The sequence below is a fragment of the Vulpes vulpes genome, chromosome 8 (genome assembly GCF_048418805.1).
Source record: "Vulpes vulpes isolate BD-2025 chromosome 8, VulVul3, whole genome shotgun sequence".
NCBI classification, from domain to species: domain Eukaryota; kingdom Metazoa; phylum Chordata; class Mammalia; order Carnivora; family Canidae; genus Vulpes; species Vulpes vulpes.
The window spans coordinates 100,535,856-100,555,681 of record NC_132787.1 but is presented as its reverse complement, the minus strand read 5'-3'; the positions used below and the strand labels follow the sequence as shown (position 1 = coordinate 100,555,681).

Below are 19,826 nucleotides of genomic sequence, written 5' to 3'. Positions count from 1 at the left end.
AGTGAATCTTGGGGTTTGGGCCAGATGGAAATGCTATATATCAAGATTCGGGAATACAGGAGAAATGTAGGTTTGGAGGTAAAAAATGATTAACACAGTTAGAATATAATAAGGGTAACTGTGAGTTAGCTACCCAAGAAAAGATGTTCTGTACCCAGGTGAATAAATAGCTCTGTGGCCCAGAAGTGACATATGGAATACAGATTTGGGAGCTATTACATATGCATTTAAGTGGTGACATGAGTTTGGTTAAAGTTGCCTATAAAGATATATAGAGGTAAGGGAAAAATGGCCAAATGATTCCACTAAAAATTTTATTGGAATTAATAATCAGGTTCAGCAAGGTTGTAGAAAATAAGACCAATATACGTAAATCAATAGTATTTCTATATACTAGCAATAAGCACACTGGGAAAAAAAAATTAGAAACAAATCCCAAACTTCAGATACCAATACAGCTCTTCCAAATGATCTTTGGCACACAAGAACAATAATTTATAACTTCTATTTATTTAAAGTCAACACACTTTTCTTTTTAATTTAGCTTTGTCATAATTCACTGCTCTGTGATATCATGGATTTTTTTTACACAAATTAATATTAAATAAAGATTTGTGCATGTATTACTACCTAAAACCATTATACATTTATCGCTCACATTTTGGGAGAGACAACGTAAGTGGAATAGAAAATAATACCTAAAATGGAATAATTTCCTGGCTGCCCAGGTGATAGTCGTGACCCCTGTCATAAGGGAGACAAGGTGACAGACACAGGCTTTGAAGTTCAGATGCTCTTGAATAAATGCACTCATATGGACTGAAAACACTCCTATCATGCCTTGTGTCCCAGGTCAGACGGAAGTGCAAAAGTGTTGGCAGTATTGCACATGTGGGTTTTTTAATGTATGTATACACACATTCTTTACTATATAAAGAATACATATGTGTCAATTAAAAGTTCTTAGAAAGTAGGAGTATAAAAGTTCCGTTGGCAAAAGGTTAATATGTCAGATGATGATTTTAATTTACTTGATGAGGGGATGTATACATCCCCTTCCACAATGTATGCATATATAAAATAATCACATCACACACGTTAAATGCCTTACAATTTTGTCATTTCTATCTCAATAAAATTAAGAGAAAAAAAAAATTCTGCCAGAAAGGCTATCCTTACTGTAGTCATGAGGAAATCCAGGCACGTCAGCTATGTCCAGGGTAACTGTCCTTTACCTTACTAAACAAACTTGATTATAATTGGGCTTCCCATATAGGTCTGTCAAGACATGTGTCCTGGCTCATAGGAGTTAGTTTTCAAAAATAAAATATTAAATTTTGAGTTAATATTTGCCAATAGTGTAAAGTGTGGGGTTATGGGGGGGGGAGGGTTTTGGGGGGTTTTTTGCATGTGGATGTCCAGTTGCTTCAGCACTATTTGTTGTAAAGACTATCTCTGCTCCTTCATTAAAGATTAGTTGACTACATTTATGTGGGTTGATAATTTTTTTTTTTTTTTAACATCAAGCTTTTGAGCTTTGTTAGTTCCTAAGGGTAATATGCTCTTGGCAAGCTGGCAATTTCAGTTTTCTGGGTCTACAAGACCAGAGTATTGACTAGGGTAACCTTGCTAAAGAAATGCTAACTTCTGGAAAACTGTCTGACTATCCAATCACGCTCCATAAACTGGTGTTTAGCTCGTGTTTGTCATCTCTACGTCTCGCCAACGCCTGAGCAGTTTGGCATGCGGCAGGCTTCCAAGGAATATTTACAGAGCTAGAATAAACACACATGCATTCTCTCTTCGCATGTGGCTAGACAAGAGAAGAAAAACACCCAGCTCTGTTACTTCCACACCTTGTCCTATACCAGTCAGCTCCTAATAGGCTCAGACCTGGGCTCACAGCACTTCTCAATCCAGTGTTCTAGGCATCCACAGTCTACAGAAAGGAGATAACACCGAAAACAAAATGTAGTCCTACCCTTCATTAGGGCAACTTCAAAAGCAAGGAGATCTTTCATTCATTTTACTTAACCTTCCAAAGCCTTAGCAAAGGATTCTCAAGAGTAGTGGGGGCATCAGAATCCCCTAGAGAGTCTTTTAACAAACAGATGCTATAACCACATCCTATACCTTATCGGATCAAGTCTTTAACAGTACAGCCTAGGTGATTCTGTTATCCATACCTTGTTAAGAACCACTAACCTAGTAAGCAGAATATCCATAGCAATGCTAATTAACAAGTTAATTTAGATTTCCCAGATGTCTTTAACTGATTCTTTCCCTTGACCCACAGCTGATGCCAATGATCATCTGAAACAAATTCCCTCCCAAGTCTCAGGATGGATTTAAGCAACTCCACTGCAAAAGCCTAGTATGTTCAGCACCTGCCGATCTGGATCTGGTCCATTCTAAGTCTACCTTGGATCCTAATTTCAGAACTACTAAGGTTCTGAAACCAAATTCACCTTCTGCTCCAGCATTAGCAGCTCAATTACTGAAGTCTTCTTCAAACTTGTTCTCCCAAGAAAAAAAGTTTTGTCTTTGAACCCTGTGGCCTGTCAAGTATTCCTAACAATGGGTTCTGTCTCTAATGCCTACTACCAAACTCCCTACCACAATATTCCACTGTTAAATGCTATCCAGTAGTCTATACCAGACCTCACAGGTTCGTGAGCAGCCTACCAAAACCATGTACTGTGTTCAGTGAATGCCAGCAAAGAATGGTCCAGAAAGAACGACTTACTTTGAAATTACACAGCTAATAAGTAGAACCAAGAACAGAATTCTGATCTTCTGTCTCCTAACCCAGCACACATTCTATGAGGTCAGAAACCTATATTTTTTTTAATTTCCCATTTATCCATAAAACATAATTAAATATCACTCCTTCATTCCTATAAAATAAGCCAAAGATAACTTCTCCTTTCAGCTCTCTACTCGCAAAGGGAATGCACAACAACCAGCTTCACTTCAAGTAGAAGAAAAAATTCATTCTGGTCCAAGTTACTTCCTAAAATTGCATTTCCATTTGCAAAGGGATTATAGGGTAATCCTTATAACCAGGGGATGGGGAGTATAAACAAAATACAAACTATCTTGCCTAAGATTAATGAAATGCTCTGACATAAAAAATTTTTAAAGAAAAATAAAGTTATATCAAGTTAAATTATAACCAAAACACTCCGAAAGAAAAAAAATAATCAATTGATTTACCAGCTGAACAGATAAAAACCTCCAAACACTGAAGTCTTGGACTTAAAATGCACCCAGCTGGAAGCTGCTAAGGACCAAGATACTTCTGAGTCACACATGACTACCTATCTGTAAGATATTCTGGATGAAAAAAGATCACAGGATACGGCCAAGACTCTCCACTTCCCTGTCTCCCCAAAACAAATGCCTGTAAAAACAAAAAATTTAGTCTGTGAAGTTCAGAAGTCTCTTACTCACACCCAAGAGCATTCACCTCTATGAGACACCGCAGCTTTCTGGACAAACAGCACCCTTCACTTCTCCTCAAAAAACTGACCTGAACTTAGAAAAAGGAGAATTTTCTCATGCTGGAGAAAGGAGAAATTGAGAGGCAAAATGAAAAACTCCTTAATACAAGGTCAACTCAATTACTGACATTCACACTTCTCAGGTACAAGGCTGCACATTAATCTCTCAAATGCCAATAGCCCCTACATTATCAAAGGCCAAATGCATTCTCTCACTGCAGTGGGAAATAATCAGCAACGGTCATAACTACAGTATTCTCTTTCCTTTTCTATAAGCAATCTCTCATAAAATTGTTAATCTTATCTAGTTAGGATTTATGAAAAATATCTTAATGCAATTTATACCTAACTGGTCTTCCAGCTGTCAGTAGAGCATATCTTTTCCCTTATCAATGCCCCGATTCTCATAGAATACGCATGACCTGAAGAACCAGAAAGACGGGCTATGTTACAGCAACGTGATGACTGTGATAATCCACTGATTGGCTTCCAAATGCAACTCCTAGATCTAAATAGAAGTTATGGCTCAAAGAAGGAGAATAAAACTTGCCTAAGTCCTTGGATAAACCTTTAAGGTAGGGAACTCTCAACACCACTCTCTCCACAAGATCAACTTTAAATATTTGTGGGACCAACCTATATTTCCCCAGATAAAGCTATGTATTAAGAAAAGACTGTGGTGCTCCAGCACACTCTACTGCACCCCTTTCCCTTTCCATTCCCCAAGACTGTTTTCCTTCCCTTCTGTCCCAGGGAAGTTACCATCCTGTTACTTGAGAGTCCATTCACATAACAAACATTTTTGATTTCCCACTAAGTACTAGCTATTCTATTTGGACTGCTGCCTTTATCCCAGGAATATAAAGGGCTCATGTTTTTAAAGCATCTATGATTTGGTTGTGGAAAATCAGAAACCTACATGAGATGACCACATCAACATACATAAAGCATAGCCCTTTACCACTGCAGGATGCCAGTTCGTACTGGTATTCCTCAGCCTCCCCTAAAACAAACAGCTTTCTAAAGACCATGTCCTATTCCATCTTCTGAGGTTTTCCTAGACTAGCAATGGCTCCAAATGGTGCATCAATTACCAACTACTCCTCAACCAAAGTCCTTTGTAATCTGACTATAACCCATTTTAAGGCAACCATATTTTATTATTCCCTATAAATGCTGTCTCAAGTTCTTCTGCACAAACTGGATTTGACCTAAAACAGTTAGGAGGAAAAAAAACTTTTATAATCATCCCAAAAGTCTGGATTCTCCCTTGTACAATGGTGACATATATTAGTCATGGTTCTTCCCCACAGACAGTAAGAGTATCTTTTCTTAACGTAAAGCTGAATAGCTTTCTTAATATAAAAAATGGTCAGGGACACCTGGGTGGCTCAGCGGTTGAGCATCTGCCTTTGGCTCAGGTCGTGATCCCAGGTCCAGGGATCAAGCCCCACATCGGACTCCTGGTAGGGAGCCTGCTTCTCCCTCTGCCTATGGCTCTCTGCCTCTCTCTGTGTGTCTCTCATGAATAAATAAATTAAATATTTTTTAAAAAGAAATGTTCAAATGAAGGCCTATGTAGAGTTTTTTCTTTCTTATTCATTCCTTACTTATTTTCCTGAGGTATGGCTTACACCCAGAACACGTACTGGCATGGAGAAAGTTAGGGGTAATGGGAATAACCTAAAACTTATAATGATTGCACAATTATGAATATTTATGGAAAAATCACTGAATTATACACTTAAAATCAGTATCAAAAAGCCATCAAGGATTCTGAGCATGGATGGTTTCTCAAAAGGATTAGAGAAAGAAGGCATATTCTCTATTTGTCACTGCTGAGATGTAAATTAGATTCTAAAAGAAGTTACTTTCACTCTTTGTATAGTTATCAAGCAACTGCTGGACATTTAAAGTTGAATATGTCAGATTTTGCTTATAGAAATTTACAATGAAATTAAAAACAAAACCTTAGAAGAAAGCTATATACTGTTGAAAGCAATGTCTATATTTAAGAATACAGACACAGGGGTGCCTGGGTGGTTCAGTGGGTTAGGTGTCTGCCTTCAGGCTCAGGTCATGATCCCAGGATCCTGGGATAGAGCCCTGCATCAGGCTCCCTGCTCAGTGGGGAGTCTGCTTCTTCCTCTCATTCTGCTGTTCCCCCCGCTTGTGCTCTGTCAAATAAATAAAATCTTTTAAAAAATAAATAAAATAGACGCAGATAAAGTCTTCTATTCCAACCTAACTCACACTGAGTGCCCTTTTTGGTGAATATGATTCCCAAAATAAACTGTAAAATGCTAGAGGGGAGGCACTATATCCGAATCTCCACCACTGAGCACAGTACTATAGGCTGACTGCAGTCCCCCCTAAGAATGCAGAGGGATTAAGAAATTCTTCTTAGTTGTAATCAAGGCGCCATCTAAACCAAAATTAACAAAGAGAATACTAAGAACAGAAAAGAAAAAGTAGGGAGGTTTGGGGGTGGGTCTCAAAGGGGAGCAGGACCATAAAAGGAGAGAGTCTGGTGGGGGATAAAATACATTCATTATTCGGTGAGGACATTTAACGAAGGAAACAGTCAAAATCAGCAAACCCACAGAGTTAATCCGAAGTTGCTCAATTAATTTTTGTTTCCTATTACCCAATTTACCACCTCAATTTCTCTTCTTCAACAGTGCTCACAGCATCAGGCAAAACAATGAATTTCATAAAACCTTGAGTTTGTACATTACCAATTTATTCCAACTCCACTCTGGCTGATTTATTTCACATTTATAAAACCCTTGTAGATGATAAATATCACAGGCTCACATTACTAGAGTAACCAAAAATAAATAAAAATGTGATGAATATTTCAGCTTCTTTCACTTAAAAAAAACTGCATAATGGAAAAAAATAAACAATCTAGCAATATTTTTGTCAGGCACAACAGGGCATTTACACATACTCCTTGCTTTGTAACAATTTTCATTCAGAAACCTCAATGCAGTCATCTATCTCCAAGTTGACTGCTATCAAGAATTGTATATGATTGCAGAACCAAGAACAGGCCTTCTTTTTGTTGTTTGATAAATAGTTAAAAGTCCAAAATTTTTATAAATTGCCTCTAAAATTCCTATAATTTGCTTAGATCCTGGGCCATAAAGCGAAAGCTTGAGGAGTAATAAACAGAATATGACTTATGACAAAATGCTATCATGTAATAAGTATTTAGTGAATGATAATTTCAAACCTATGGTGCCAAGTGAACCCACTTAGCCCCCTGAAATACTGTCAAGGAAAAAAGAAATCAAATATTGACCTTTGTAATAAAGCAAGACAGTGGAGTGGTCTGTATGAAATAAACTAAGCAAAACAAAACAAGAAAGGACTATGATATAAAATATACCTCTTTTTAAAAAAAAAAAAAAAATATATATATATATATATATATATACCTCTTTTAAAAGGGACAAGAAAAATAAAACAGAAATGTAAAGGATGAATAAGAATACAAAATAGAGGGATCCCTGGGTGGCGCAGCGGTTTGGCACCTGCCTTTGGTCCAGGGCGCGATCCTGGAGACCCGGGATCGAATCCCACGTCGGGCTCCCAGTGCATGGAGCCTGCTTCTCCCTCTGCCTATGTCTCTGCCTCTCTCTCTCTCTCTGTGACTATCATAAATAAATAATAAAAATAAATAAATAAAAGTAAGAAAGAATACAAAATAGAAGAAAAAAGGAAGAGAAATATCAAAACTTAATCTTTCCTTTTCATTCAGGAAATTGAAATTACTTATCCAAGAAATCCACAGAGGGAAAAGTATCAATTAGCAAAACAGAATCTTTTTTTTTTTTTTAAGCAAAACAGAATCTTATACTAGAGGTGAAACTGCTAGAAAAATGTACATGACACATTCTCTGCCTTTAGATCTCCAACATTCTAACTGGGCATAAAAGATCCATTCATCAGGATACCTGGGTGGCTCAGTGGTTGAGTGTCTGCTTTTAGCTCAGGTCATGATCCTGGGGTCCTGGAATCTAGTTCTATATCAGGCTCCCCATAAGGAGCCTGCCTCTCCCTCTGCCTGTGTCACTGTCTCTCATGAATGAATGAATGAATGAATGAATGAATGAATCTTAAAAAAACAAAAAAGATCCATTCATCAAAATAGAAAAAAAATAAAGTGTGATGTATACCTAAGTAGTGCCCAAAATGTAACACAAACACAGAATAGCAAATCTATATAAGAAAACAAATTAAAAAAAAAAAAAAAAAAAGAAAACAAATAGGCTCTCACTGCCTGTGGCCTGAACTAGGACCTTATCAGCTAGGAGTCATCCAGCCTATAGTCTCTCCTAACTGAATCAACATTTCTCCAGGCATAGCTGATCCTATTTTTTCTCAAAACTCTGAGTTCCCTAAAGAACAAGCTGCCACTCAAGCTCCCAATTATCTGACCTCAACTTGCCTTCCAAGACCCCATCTCCTACCATGACCTCTCTTCCCCTGCCACAGACACCCTACAGTGTAAGCCAAACTACACTGCCTGCAGTTCCCCTAAAGAACACTGTAGCTTCCTTTCTCCTGTCACTGTTCACACTGTCACTTTGCCTGGAATAGCCATCAGGCCCAGACTGTAGCCACTCTCCAAAGCAAGAGCAAGTGCTGCCCACCATACTTCCCTGATCTTTCAAGGAAGAATTATCTCCTTCATCTAGATCCCCACAACACTATACCTGCATCTTTTTAAGACTCTTACATATTTCTAGCCTGCATTCCAGTGTATACACACACACACACAATATAAAAACATGTACATATTTGTACACACTTTTAAATAGAGAAAATGTGTATCAGACATTAGAAATATATATAGTAGATATACAGGCATATATATGCATATATACATGTTATTTCCCGTTCAAGAATATAAGGCCCTGAGGTCAGGACTGTCCTTCATCTTTACATCTTCACAACACTTATCAAGGGTGTACTGTATACTACAAGCCACAATAATATGAGAGCAATGAAAAGCTGGCCAAAGATAAAACAGACTTTCTGTCTCATCAATCTTTTGGGGTTTTTTTTTAAAGATTTTATTTATTTGTTCATGAGATACACAGAGAGAGAGAGGCAGAGACACAGGCAGAGGAAGAAGCTGGCTCCTAACCGGGAGCCTGATGCGGGACTCGATCCTGGACCCAGGATCACACCCTTAGCCGAAGGCAAATGCTCAACTACTGAGCCACCCAGGCGTCCCCCTCATCAATCTTTGTAATACAGACAATTCCTCTAACAGAATGCACTTTTTAATGGACAGCACATTAAATGTTTATAAATGTATATATGTGCTAAGAAAGTACAATATAAACTTTTAAATGTATATACTTACCAAGAAAGATATTAATACCTAAACATTGAAACAACAAAATCAAGTTGAATAAAAGAAACAAAGGCCTTAAAAGAGCAAAGAGCAAAACCTGTCTTGAACATAATACAACACAGCATCAAAGACGATGCAAACATAAAGAGGCCAACTGCAACAGAAAACAAACTAGCACGCAGAGTGTCACGGGTATAGTATGTACACTGTCTAGGCTTGACAAAACTCACCAAAGAAAGCTGAGCATGTCAAAGCAAAACACATGCTACCTTTCTAACAGCAAAATTTAAATCCAAGACTTAATGTGAAGCTATGCCACGAAAACACGGTATCTGAACTATAAAAACAAACATGAAGAAGCCACACTACGTGTTAAGAAGTTGAAGGAATATTTCCCTGATGGCAAGTGATGCAGAGCATCTTCTCATGTGTGTGTTGGCCATGTCTATGTCTTCCTCTGTGAGATTTCTGTTCATGTCTTTTGCCCATTTCATGATTGGATTGTTTGTTTCTTTGCTGTTGAGTTTAATAAGTTCTTTATAGATCTTGGAAACTAGCCCTTTATCTGATATGTCATTTGCAAGTATCTTCTCCCATTCTGTAGATTGTCTTTGAGTTTTGTTGACTGTATCCTTTGCTGTGCAAAACTTCTTATCTTGATGAAGTCCCAATAGTTCATTTTTGCTTTTGTTTCTTTTGCCTTCGTGGATGTATCTTGCAAGAAGTTACTGTGGCCGAGTTCAAAAAGGGTGTTGCCTGTGTTCTCCTCTAGGATTTTGATGGAATCTTGTCTCACATTTAGATCTTTCATCCATTTTGAGTTTATCTTTGTGTATGGTGCAAGAGAGTGGTCTAGTTTCATTCTTCTGGATGTGGATGTCCAATTTTCCCAGCACCATTTATTGAAGAGACTGTCTTTCTTCCAATGGATAGTCTTCCCTCCTTTGTCGAATATTAGTTGACCATAAAGTTGAGGGTCCACTTCTGGGTTCTCTATTCTGTTCCACTGATCTATGTGTCTGTTTTTGTGCCAGTACCACACTGTCTTGATGACCACAGCTTTGTAGTACAACCTGAAATCTGGCATTGTGATGCCCCCAGCTATGATTTTCTTTTTTAAAATTCCCCTGGCTATTCGGGGTCTTTTCTGATTCCACACAAATCTTAAAATAATTTGTTCCAACTCTCTGAAGAAAGTCCATGGTATTTTGATAGGGATTGCATTAAACGTGTAAATTGCCCTGGGTAACATTGACATTTTCACAATATTAATTCTGCCAATCCATGAGCATGGAATATTTTTCCATCTGTTTGTGTCTTCCTCAATTTCTTTCAGAAGTGTTCTGTAGTTTTTAGGGTATAGATCCTTCACCTCTTTGGTTAGGTTTATTCCTAGGTATCTTATGCTTTTGGGTGCAACTGTAAATGGGATTGACTCCTTAATTTCTCTTTCTTCAGTCTCATTGTTAGTGTATAGAAATGCCACTGACTTCTGGGGCATTGATTTTGTATCCTGCCACACTGCCAAATTGCTGTATGAGTTCTAGCAATCCTGGGGTGGAGTCTTTTGGGTTTTCCATGTAGAGTATCATGTCATCGGCGAAGAGGGAGAGTCTGACTTCTTCTTTGCCAATTTGAATGCCTTTAATGTCTTTTTGTTGTCTGATTGCTGAGGCTAGGACTTCTAGTACTATGTTGAACAGCAGTGGTGAGAGTGGACATCCCTGTCTTGTTCCTGATCTTAGGGGAAAGGCTCCCAGTGCTTCCCCATTGAGAATTATATTTGCTGTGGGTTTTTCATAGATGGCTTTTAAGATGTTGAAGAATGTTCCCTCTATCCCTACACTCTGAAGAGTTTTGATCAGGAATGGATGCTGTATTTTGTCAAATGCTTTCTCTGCATCTATTGAGAGGATCATATGGTTCTTGGTTTTTCTCTTGCTGATATGATGAATCACATTGATTGTTTTACGAGTGTTGAACTAGCCTTGTGTAGAAATAAACCACAATGAGGGATCCCTGGGTGGCGCAATGGTTTGGCGCCTGCCTTTGGCCCAGGGCACAATCCTGGAGACCCCGGATTGAATCCCATGTCGGGCTCCCAGTGCATAGAGCCTGCTTCTCCTTCTGCCTGTGTCTGCCTCTCTCTCTCTGTGTGACTATCATAAATAATAAATTAAAAAATTAAAAAAAAAAAAAAAGAAATAAACCACAATGAGATACCACCTCACACCAGTGAGAATGGGGAAAATTAACAAGGCAGGAAACCACAAATGTTGGAGAGGATGCAGAAAAAAGGGAACCCTCTTGCACTGTTGGTGGGAATGTGAACTGGTACAGCTACTCTGGAAAACTGTGTGGAGGTTCCTCAAAGAGTTAAAAATAGACCTGCCCTACGACCCAGCAACTGCACTGCTGGGGATTTACCCCAAAGATACAGATGCAGTGAAACGCCAGGACACCTGCACCCCGATGTTTCTAGCAGCAATGTCCACAATAGCCAAACTGTGGAAGGAGCCTTGGTGTCCATCGAAAGATGAATGGATAAAGAAGATGTGGTTTATGTATACAATGGAATATTCCTCAGCCATTAGAAACGACAAATACGCACCATTTGCTTCAACATGGATGGAACTGGAGGGTATTATGCTGAGTGAAGTAAGTTGATTGTAGAAGGACAAACAGTGTATGTTCTCATTCATTTGGGGAATATAAATAATAGTGAAAGGGAATAGAAGGGAAGGGAGAAGAAATGGGTAGGAAATATCAGAAAGGGAGACAGAACGTGAAGACTCCTAACTCTGGGAAACGAACTAGGGGTGGTGGAAGGGAAGGAGGGCGGGGGGTGGGGGTGACTGGGTGATGGGCACTGACCGGGGCCCTTGACAGGACGAGCACTGGGTGTTATTCTGTATGTTGGCAAATTGAACACCAATAAAAAATAAATTTATTATTAAAAAAAAAGAAGTTGAAAGAATAAAATAAAAATACAATTTTCTTATTCTTGTAATGTGTTTATACAATGTTTTAATAAAAGAAATGTTTTAAGAAAATGGCAGTAATTTGCAGCATATACAATTACATTCAATTTTATAAAATGTAAAGACCTCTAACTGTGCTTGTTATCACTCAAGTGTATCCAAAATAAAACAAAGGTCTATTATTTCAGACTGGAAAATAATATGCTAAATATAATAAACAATTTTTTAATTTTTTTAGTTTAACTAGATTTGCAACTGGATTGTCAAATTTCTTAAGGATATAGCAAACTGGCTCTTTAAGGCAGGAGCCACACAAATCAAAAGGAAGAAATTAGTATTTTATTTATCCACTACTATCATTTCCTGACCTACTATGTATCTAGTCCTCAAAACAACCCTCAAAACGAGTGGCTCACGAGATTCATAAAATAACTACAGAGAACTTCTAGAAATGAGAAATGTAACAACTGAAACAAAAAACACAAAGCCTAGTTCAAAAAAGATGAGGCGGGATCCCTGGGTGGCGCAGCGGTTTAGCGCCTGCCTTTGGCCCAGGGCGCGATCCTGGAGACCCAGGATCGAATCCCACGTCGGGCTCCCGGTGCATGGAGCCTGCTTCTCCCTCTGCCCATGTCTCTGCCTCTCTCTCTCTCTCTCTCTCTCTGTGTGTGTGTGTGACTGTCATAAATAAATAAAAATTTTTTAAAAAATCAAAAAAAAAAAAAAAAGATGAGGCACAGAAAAATTAGTTAAAAAAAAGAACACAGATCTGAAAAAATTAATCAGAACACAGATTTTTTTCTTTCTAAATTGGATATCCTATGTATCATTAATTCATTATATTTATAACAGATCTCAAAAGTGCTTCAAACTATATTAAGTAAATATATTTATATAGAAAGAATTAAAATAATCTTTTACTTCTCTTTTTTCAATGAAAACAAAACGGATAAAGGAGAAGAATAAAGGTGAGTCCACTGAGATTCAACATCTAGAAAACAGATGTTCCAGAAAGAAAAGATAAAACAGAGGGGAAGAAACAATCAAAGAAATAATTCAATGAATTTTCCCAAAAGTGAATATCCAAAATGAAGGGCCAATACTTTGGAAATAAAACACTGCTCCAAGGGATCCCTGGGTGGCTCAGTAGTTTAGCGCCTATGTTCAGCCCAGGGCATAATCCTGGAGTCCCAGGATCGAGTACCGCATTGGGCTCGCTGCATGGAGCCTGCTTCTCCCTCTGACTCTCTCTCTCTCTCTCTCTCTCTCTCTGTGTTTATCATGAATAAGTTAATAAAATATTAAAAAAAAAAAAAAGAAAGAAAACACTGCTCCCAAGACAGAATACGACTAAGTTTAGAAAAACAGTGTAGGAAAAAAAAAAGAATCTGAGTTTCCACGGAGAAGAGAGACAAAAAAATAAAAAATAAAAAATAGAGGGAAAAAAGTACATGAGAATTCTCAAGGGCAGCCCTAGAAGCTAGATAATTGGGTAATATCTTCAACATCCTAAGAAGAAAATTATTTCCAGCCTACAATTCTATCCAGCCAAATTATCAATTAAGCATGAAGGTAGAATAAAAGCCATTTTTAGACAGGTAAGGCCTCAAAAACTATATACTTCCAGATGTACTCTTCCTTAGGGAATTACAGAAGTTCACCAAAACAGTGAAATAAACAAAGCAAAACAAAACAAAACAAAAAAAAAGGATCCAGGAAACAGGTGATGCAACAAAAAAATATGAAAGCAATCCTCAGGATGATGAAGTCAAATTCTTACAGAAGTTCTTAGGGAAACAGCTATGCAGCAGATGCAAACTCAAATCAGAAACAGTGTACTAAAAGGAGCTCTATATTAACAGGGCTGAGTTTAGCGTCAAATCTAATAAGTGTACTTAAAAACTTGGCAAAGTAAAAAGTTAACTATAAGAATATATACAAGTGAGAAGTTACCAGATAGGTCTTACTCTAGCCTACAAAGCCTCTCCATGACTTAGCACTGGCTTTGTCTCTTTCACATCAGTATATTACTCTATTCAATTAGCTTCAGCCAAACTGGCCTTCTTGCAGTTTCTAGAAAATGGCCAGCACACTCCCAACTCATTTTGTTTTGGCTATTGCAAAGAACACTCTTCCTCCAGATATCAAATAAGGAATATCCCTTGCAGGTCTTTGCATAAATGTCACTTTCTCAGTGAGGGTAACCTGTCTACCCTAGTTAGAATTACAATCCATACCCTACTCCCCACCCTGCGGCTATCCTCCATCCCCTGTTCATTTTTCCCCACCAGACTTATCAGTTCCTTAAATACTTCATGTTCATTGTTTGTAGTCTGTCACCCCCTCTAGAAGTTCCATAAGGTATATACCAAGCATCAGGAACAGCATATGGCACAGAGTAGGAAATGAATGTTTACCGAATGAATGAGTAAATAAGTGAATCAACAGATAAATAAGAATGAGAAGGCAATCACACAATACTACAGAAGATTCTTGTCTCACCCGTGAAAAGCATCTACATAACCCTAATAATATTCACTCTAGAAAATCACAATTTAACAAGTGAAGGCTAGATTTTTATATGTGAGGACTGAGTAAGAAAACTAGATACTCATCTTCCACATAGAGACATTAATAGGAAATGTGTAAGACAGAAATCAAGAAGTAACAACATAAGCATTTTTATGTATGAAAACAATCAAAGCTATCAAATAAAATGGCCAAATAAAATAGATCGAAGTAGTTATCTTTGGAAAGAAATTGGGTGAAAAGTTCAGTGTTTTAAATTATTGAAGCTATATGCAGATAGAACTCCACAAAGGTAAATTTAAAAAAAGTCACATGTTGGAAGAAGATACTATATGCACATAACACAGAATTAAATAATGTCAAGACCAAACACTCAATAAAAATTAAGAAATTATATAAAAAAGCATTTCACAGGTGACAAAACCTGAATGGCCAATAACATGAAAAGCTGTCCAACCTCATCAGTAATCAGGGAAAGAAAATTAAAACCACAATGAGATATTCTTTTATACCTACCAGATCAGCAAATACTTAAAACTGAGATATCACGGGAGCTAATAAAAAAACACAGAAACGTTCATGCACCGCTGATGGAATTGTACACTGGTAGAAAACACTCTGAAAAATGTTTGCATTACCGAGTAAAGTTGAAGATGTACTTAGTCAAGAATTCAGCAATTCCACTACTACTTATAGATCCTACAGAAACTCTTACACATATGTGTCAGAGGAATGCATAATCATTTTGGCCACAGTACTATTTTTATAACCAAAAAAAAAAAAAAAAAAAACCTGGAAACAAACCAAATTTTCACTTACAGGAGAATGAATAAATATGCTGCAATATATTCATAAAATGAAATGTCCTAAGGGTAGTAAACTAGAAAAACATGCATCAAAAAGCAGGTCTCAAAGCAAGACTTGTGTGTCTTCCGTATGATTCCATTTATATAAAGTCAAACAGCAAAACTAAGAATGAGTAAGTGTTAAAACTATAAAGAAATCAAAAAATGATAAATGCAAACTTTAGGACAGTGGTTATCTCTAGTGGGGAGGGGATGAGGGAAGAGCACATACAGGACTGTGGGGGGTGTGGGTCCCTTTGCAGTATAAAAATCTCGCAATCATAAAATTCTGAACAAAAAAGACCCATGCCTGAACAGAATATAAAAACTGCACACCTTTTTCATCAAAAAGACTTAAGTACAGAGAGGGTCAGAGTTTAAGGACTTACAAACAGACACAGAGTAAGTCTCAAAATTCAGAATTTAAGCTAGGTTTGTCTGATTTACAACTTGGTAACTCTTCCCAGTTAGAGAACCAAAAAGCTAGCCTGGCTACCTTATAAAACAGAAAAATTTCACCCTCAAATAACAAAATTCAAGAAGAGAAATCACCAGAAGTAAAAAATTCCCAATTTTCAATGAAACCTCTATGTAGGTGGCAAATCCATGGAGAAGTGGCATATATAAAGAAGGGGCAACAGAGGCAGGAATCAGCTGTGCAACCATCAAAGCAGCCCTAGTCTGCAGAGAAGGAAGGGGGGGCACATGTACTGAGACATCCTATGCAAGGGCACTTCACACAGAGCATTTTGTGAGTTCTGTCAACCTGCTGGAGTGCTAGAAGTTAGGTACCTACATTTTACAGATGAGGAAAATAAGATTTAAGAAAGAGAAGAAAAACTTCCTCATTGCCCAGTGTAGCTCAAAGCTCAGTCAGCCAGATGAACAGAAATACTCAGAAGAGGACTACAACCATATTATAGATACTGAAGACAACTATACTAGAGAGAAGAAAATGAGGAAGTCAAAATAAGCAGAATGGACCATTTCTTCTCTCTGAAACTGTGCCAAGACTTTTCCATGCACCTGATGCTCTACCAAATAGAAGAAATGGTTGCTTACCTGTGGCCAGGATGGTACACAGCTGTGTTGATTCCATGAGGATAATGACTACTGAAGCTGAAACAATGACTCTCTTGATAACTCTGATTTGTTCCAACACTAAATTTAAGAAGAAAAAATACCAGAAAGGCACAATGAGAGACCAAAAAATACCCACTACAACTTTTATAATTTAAAAGGCACCACCAAATACAGCTGCAGATACAAAACCACCAGAACACTGATAGTTATTAGTGGGAATATGAATAATAGAAAAACTCTAGGAAAAGGTAAAAATTAACTATCTATACTATGACTCAGTAGTTCCACTCAAAGACAGTGACCCAAGAGAAATAAAAGTACATATCTATAAATACTTGTATAAGAATGGTCATAACAGCTTTATTCACAGTATCCCAAAACTGGAAATCAGAAGTCTACCAAAAGAACAAATCATGAATGTTATGGTCTGAATGTCTGTGACCCCACTATGGAATGAATGTCTGTATCCCCCAATAAAAAAAAAAAACTTAATTTTAAAACCCTAATGCCATTGTGATGGTATCTGGAGGTGGGGTCTTTGGGAAGTCATTAGGTCATGAGGATGACGCCCTTATGAAAAGAATTACTGCCCTTAGGAAGCCAGAGAGCTAGCTAGCTCTCTTTCCACCATGTGAGGAAGCAAAAAATCAGTAGTTTGCAAACCAAAAGAAGGTTCTCACCAGAACCCAACCCTGCTGGACCCAGAACACAGACACCCTTGGGAAGTGTGAGCAGTAAATTTCCGTTGTTAAGTCACCCAGTTTATGGTACTTTGTTGTAACAACTCACACTAGGACACATGAAATATTCATACACTGAAATACATTAGTATTCTAATAAAATGGAATAAACTGATACATGAAAAAATACAAATAAATCTCAAAATATGCTAAGTGAAGGAAACCTCAGACAGGATAGTGCATACGATGAGTCCATTAATGGGAATTACCAGAACAAGCAAAACGTATCTAGGATGGAAAAAAATAAACAAATAAAAGCTGCTCTGGGGGTAGGTGTAGACAGATTTACTGGGAACGAGCAGGAGGGAACTTTCTAGCAGGATGGTAATGTTCTGCGTCTTCATAGGGGTTTGAATTACACAAGTGTATGCATTTGTCATAATTCACTGGCTGGTACACTTACAATCTATACATTTCATTGTATGCAAATTTTATTTCAAAAGAGAAAACTATAAGAAAATGTTAAACTTTAATTAATGACATGCATACTAAAGCATTTAAGTATTAGCTCTGAAATTCATTAAAAAATAATATTAATGACGAGATGGAGAGATGGACAGAAATGTAATATACAAGCATAGTAAAATACAAACTACAGAATTTAAGTGAAGGTATAAGGGTATTTACTATACAATTATTTCAACCTTCCTGTTATATTGGCAATTTTTCACAACAAAATGCTAAAAGAACAAACAAAACAAAATCTGACACTAAGCCAGAGAAAAACATTTCAAATAGGAGTTCCCAAATAAAGTATATTTTTACCTTACAAGGTAACTTTTAAGTTCTCCTCGGTAATTGATGACCAGGAGTTCTGCAGACCACTGTGCACTGGCTTTATATTCTAAAAATATCAACCCAGCAATGGCATAACTCAAATCACCTGCTAAACTGGATGCCTATAGAAAAAGAGGCAAATTAAGTTTCTGAAAGATTCCAAATAAGTTAACACATGCATAGTTGGAAGACATCCCAGTTGCTGGCCTTGCCAGGTGCACATTACAACAGTCCCAGAACTGCTCCGGATACTGAAGAATCATGCAAATCAGAGTGCCTAGAACCAGACACCCAACTATACACCTGCCCTCCCAACAAAGGCTAGAGCCACACAACTCCCTTTAGATGAGATTCACCTAGATATGAGAATTTCTGTTGGGACTGTACTTCTGTTGGGGGGGCAGGGAACAATGCCACCATTCAACCCCAAAGAATTCTAAGATACAGAGTTCAGATATAAGCTCCCAAATGATGATTTTCATTGCTAGCAGTAACTAATGCTCAGAAAGAAAGAAAGAAAGAAAGAAAGAAAGAAAGAAAGAAAGAAAGAAAGAAGAAAAGAAAAGAAAAAAGAAAAGAAAAAAGAAAAAAAGAAGAGAAAAGAAAAGAAAAGAAAAGAAAAGAAAAGAAAAGAAAAGAAAAGAAAAGAAAAGAAAAGAAAAGAAAAAAGCAAAGCAAAGCAAAAGCCTTGGGGCACCTGGGTGGCACAGTTGGTTGAGGATCTGACTCTTGGTTTCAACTCAGGTCTGACCTCAGGGTCATGAGATCAAGCCCCAAGTCAGACTCTGCGCTCAGCACAGAGTCTGTTTATTTCTCTCTCCCTTCACTACCCCACACACATACATGCCCGCTCTCTCTCAAATAAAATAAATCTTAAAAAAAAAAAGCCTCAATCACTTCCATTTGCCCCATCAGCAGCTAAAAGGAAAAGACAAAACATTCGCTCAATGGCAACCTTTTTCAATGAACTAAGTATCAGGCTATATTGTTAAGGATCTGAAGGCAGCACCTTGGGAAGCACACAAAATAAAGTTTATCACCGCAAATGACTCCTTACTGTCCAGAACCACAAAATACATACTGCAGCCAATGTGGCTACTGAATACTTGATAGTTAGTCCTGGGTGGGATAGACTATAAATATAAAAATAAATATGACATTTCAAACACTTGGAATCAAAGAAAGTAGAATAGCTCATTAATAATCTTTATACTGATTACATGTTGAAATAATATTTATGATATATTAGATTACATAATAAATTTCACCTGTTTCTTTCGACTCTTAATGCTACTAGGAAATTTTAAATTACACATATGACCACCTACATAATTCACATTACTTTTCTATCAGACAGTGCTAGTCTAGAAAACAGTGATCCAAACTCGTTAGTTTGGCTCCCCTGGACTTCCATAATATGAGCCTAACATATTTTTTCAAGTTTTCTCACTCATTATTTCTGAACAAAAATTGTTTTCTATGTCACAGGTTCTTATCCCTAAGCTTCTCATTAAAAATCAGCAAAAAACTTGTAAACAAGGTTAATGCCCAGAGCCCACTCCAATCAATTAAATCAATTTCTGTGGGTTGAACCTAGACAACCAAGTAATTTTATTTTTCTTTTCTTTACAAAGCTTCCCTGCTGATCCTAAAATGCAGCCAGAGTTAAGCACTGAGGATCTACCTGCCTCTGTATCTTGTTCATTCAAGGGAGGATATAAAGTAAAAAGCACTGGATTCCTGAAAGAAACAACTTATTAACTGGATTGCCATAGGAAAAGTCATTCAACTGCCTCTCAATTTCAGTTTTCTAAACTGTAAAATGAGGATAGTATCTGGCCAATCTACTCAAAGGGTTGTGAATATTAACTAGGAGTATATATCAAATTCATTAATAAAGTATAAAGCACTATACAAATACAAGTTATTACCACCATTATTTTTTTCTCCACTCTCTCTTTCAATTTCTATCCCCTTTAGAGTATCAATTCCAACTC

The 19,826-nt window shown here is 37.3% G+C and overlaps 1 protein-coding gene across 3 annotated transcripts in view; it reads right to left on the bottom strand.

Moving 5' to 3' along the window:
* The window catches only part of NBAS (NBAS subunit of NRZ tethering complex), a 316,983-nt gene that overhangs the window by 274,413 nt on the left and 22,744 nt on the right, over positions 1-19,826 (bottom strand). For all 3 annotated transcript variants that reach the window (XM_072767683.1, XM_072767684.1, XM_072767686.1), the window contains exons 8-9: positions 17,818-17,951; positions 16,292-16,390 (exon numbers count right to left, since the gene is read on the bottom strand). In XM_072767683.1, coding sequence (XP_072623784.1) covers positions 16,292-16,390; positions 17,818-17,951 — 233 coding nt within the window. The remainder of the gene's footprint in view (positions 1-16,291; positions 16,391-17,817; positions 17,952-19,826) is intronic.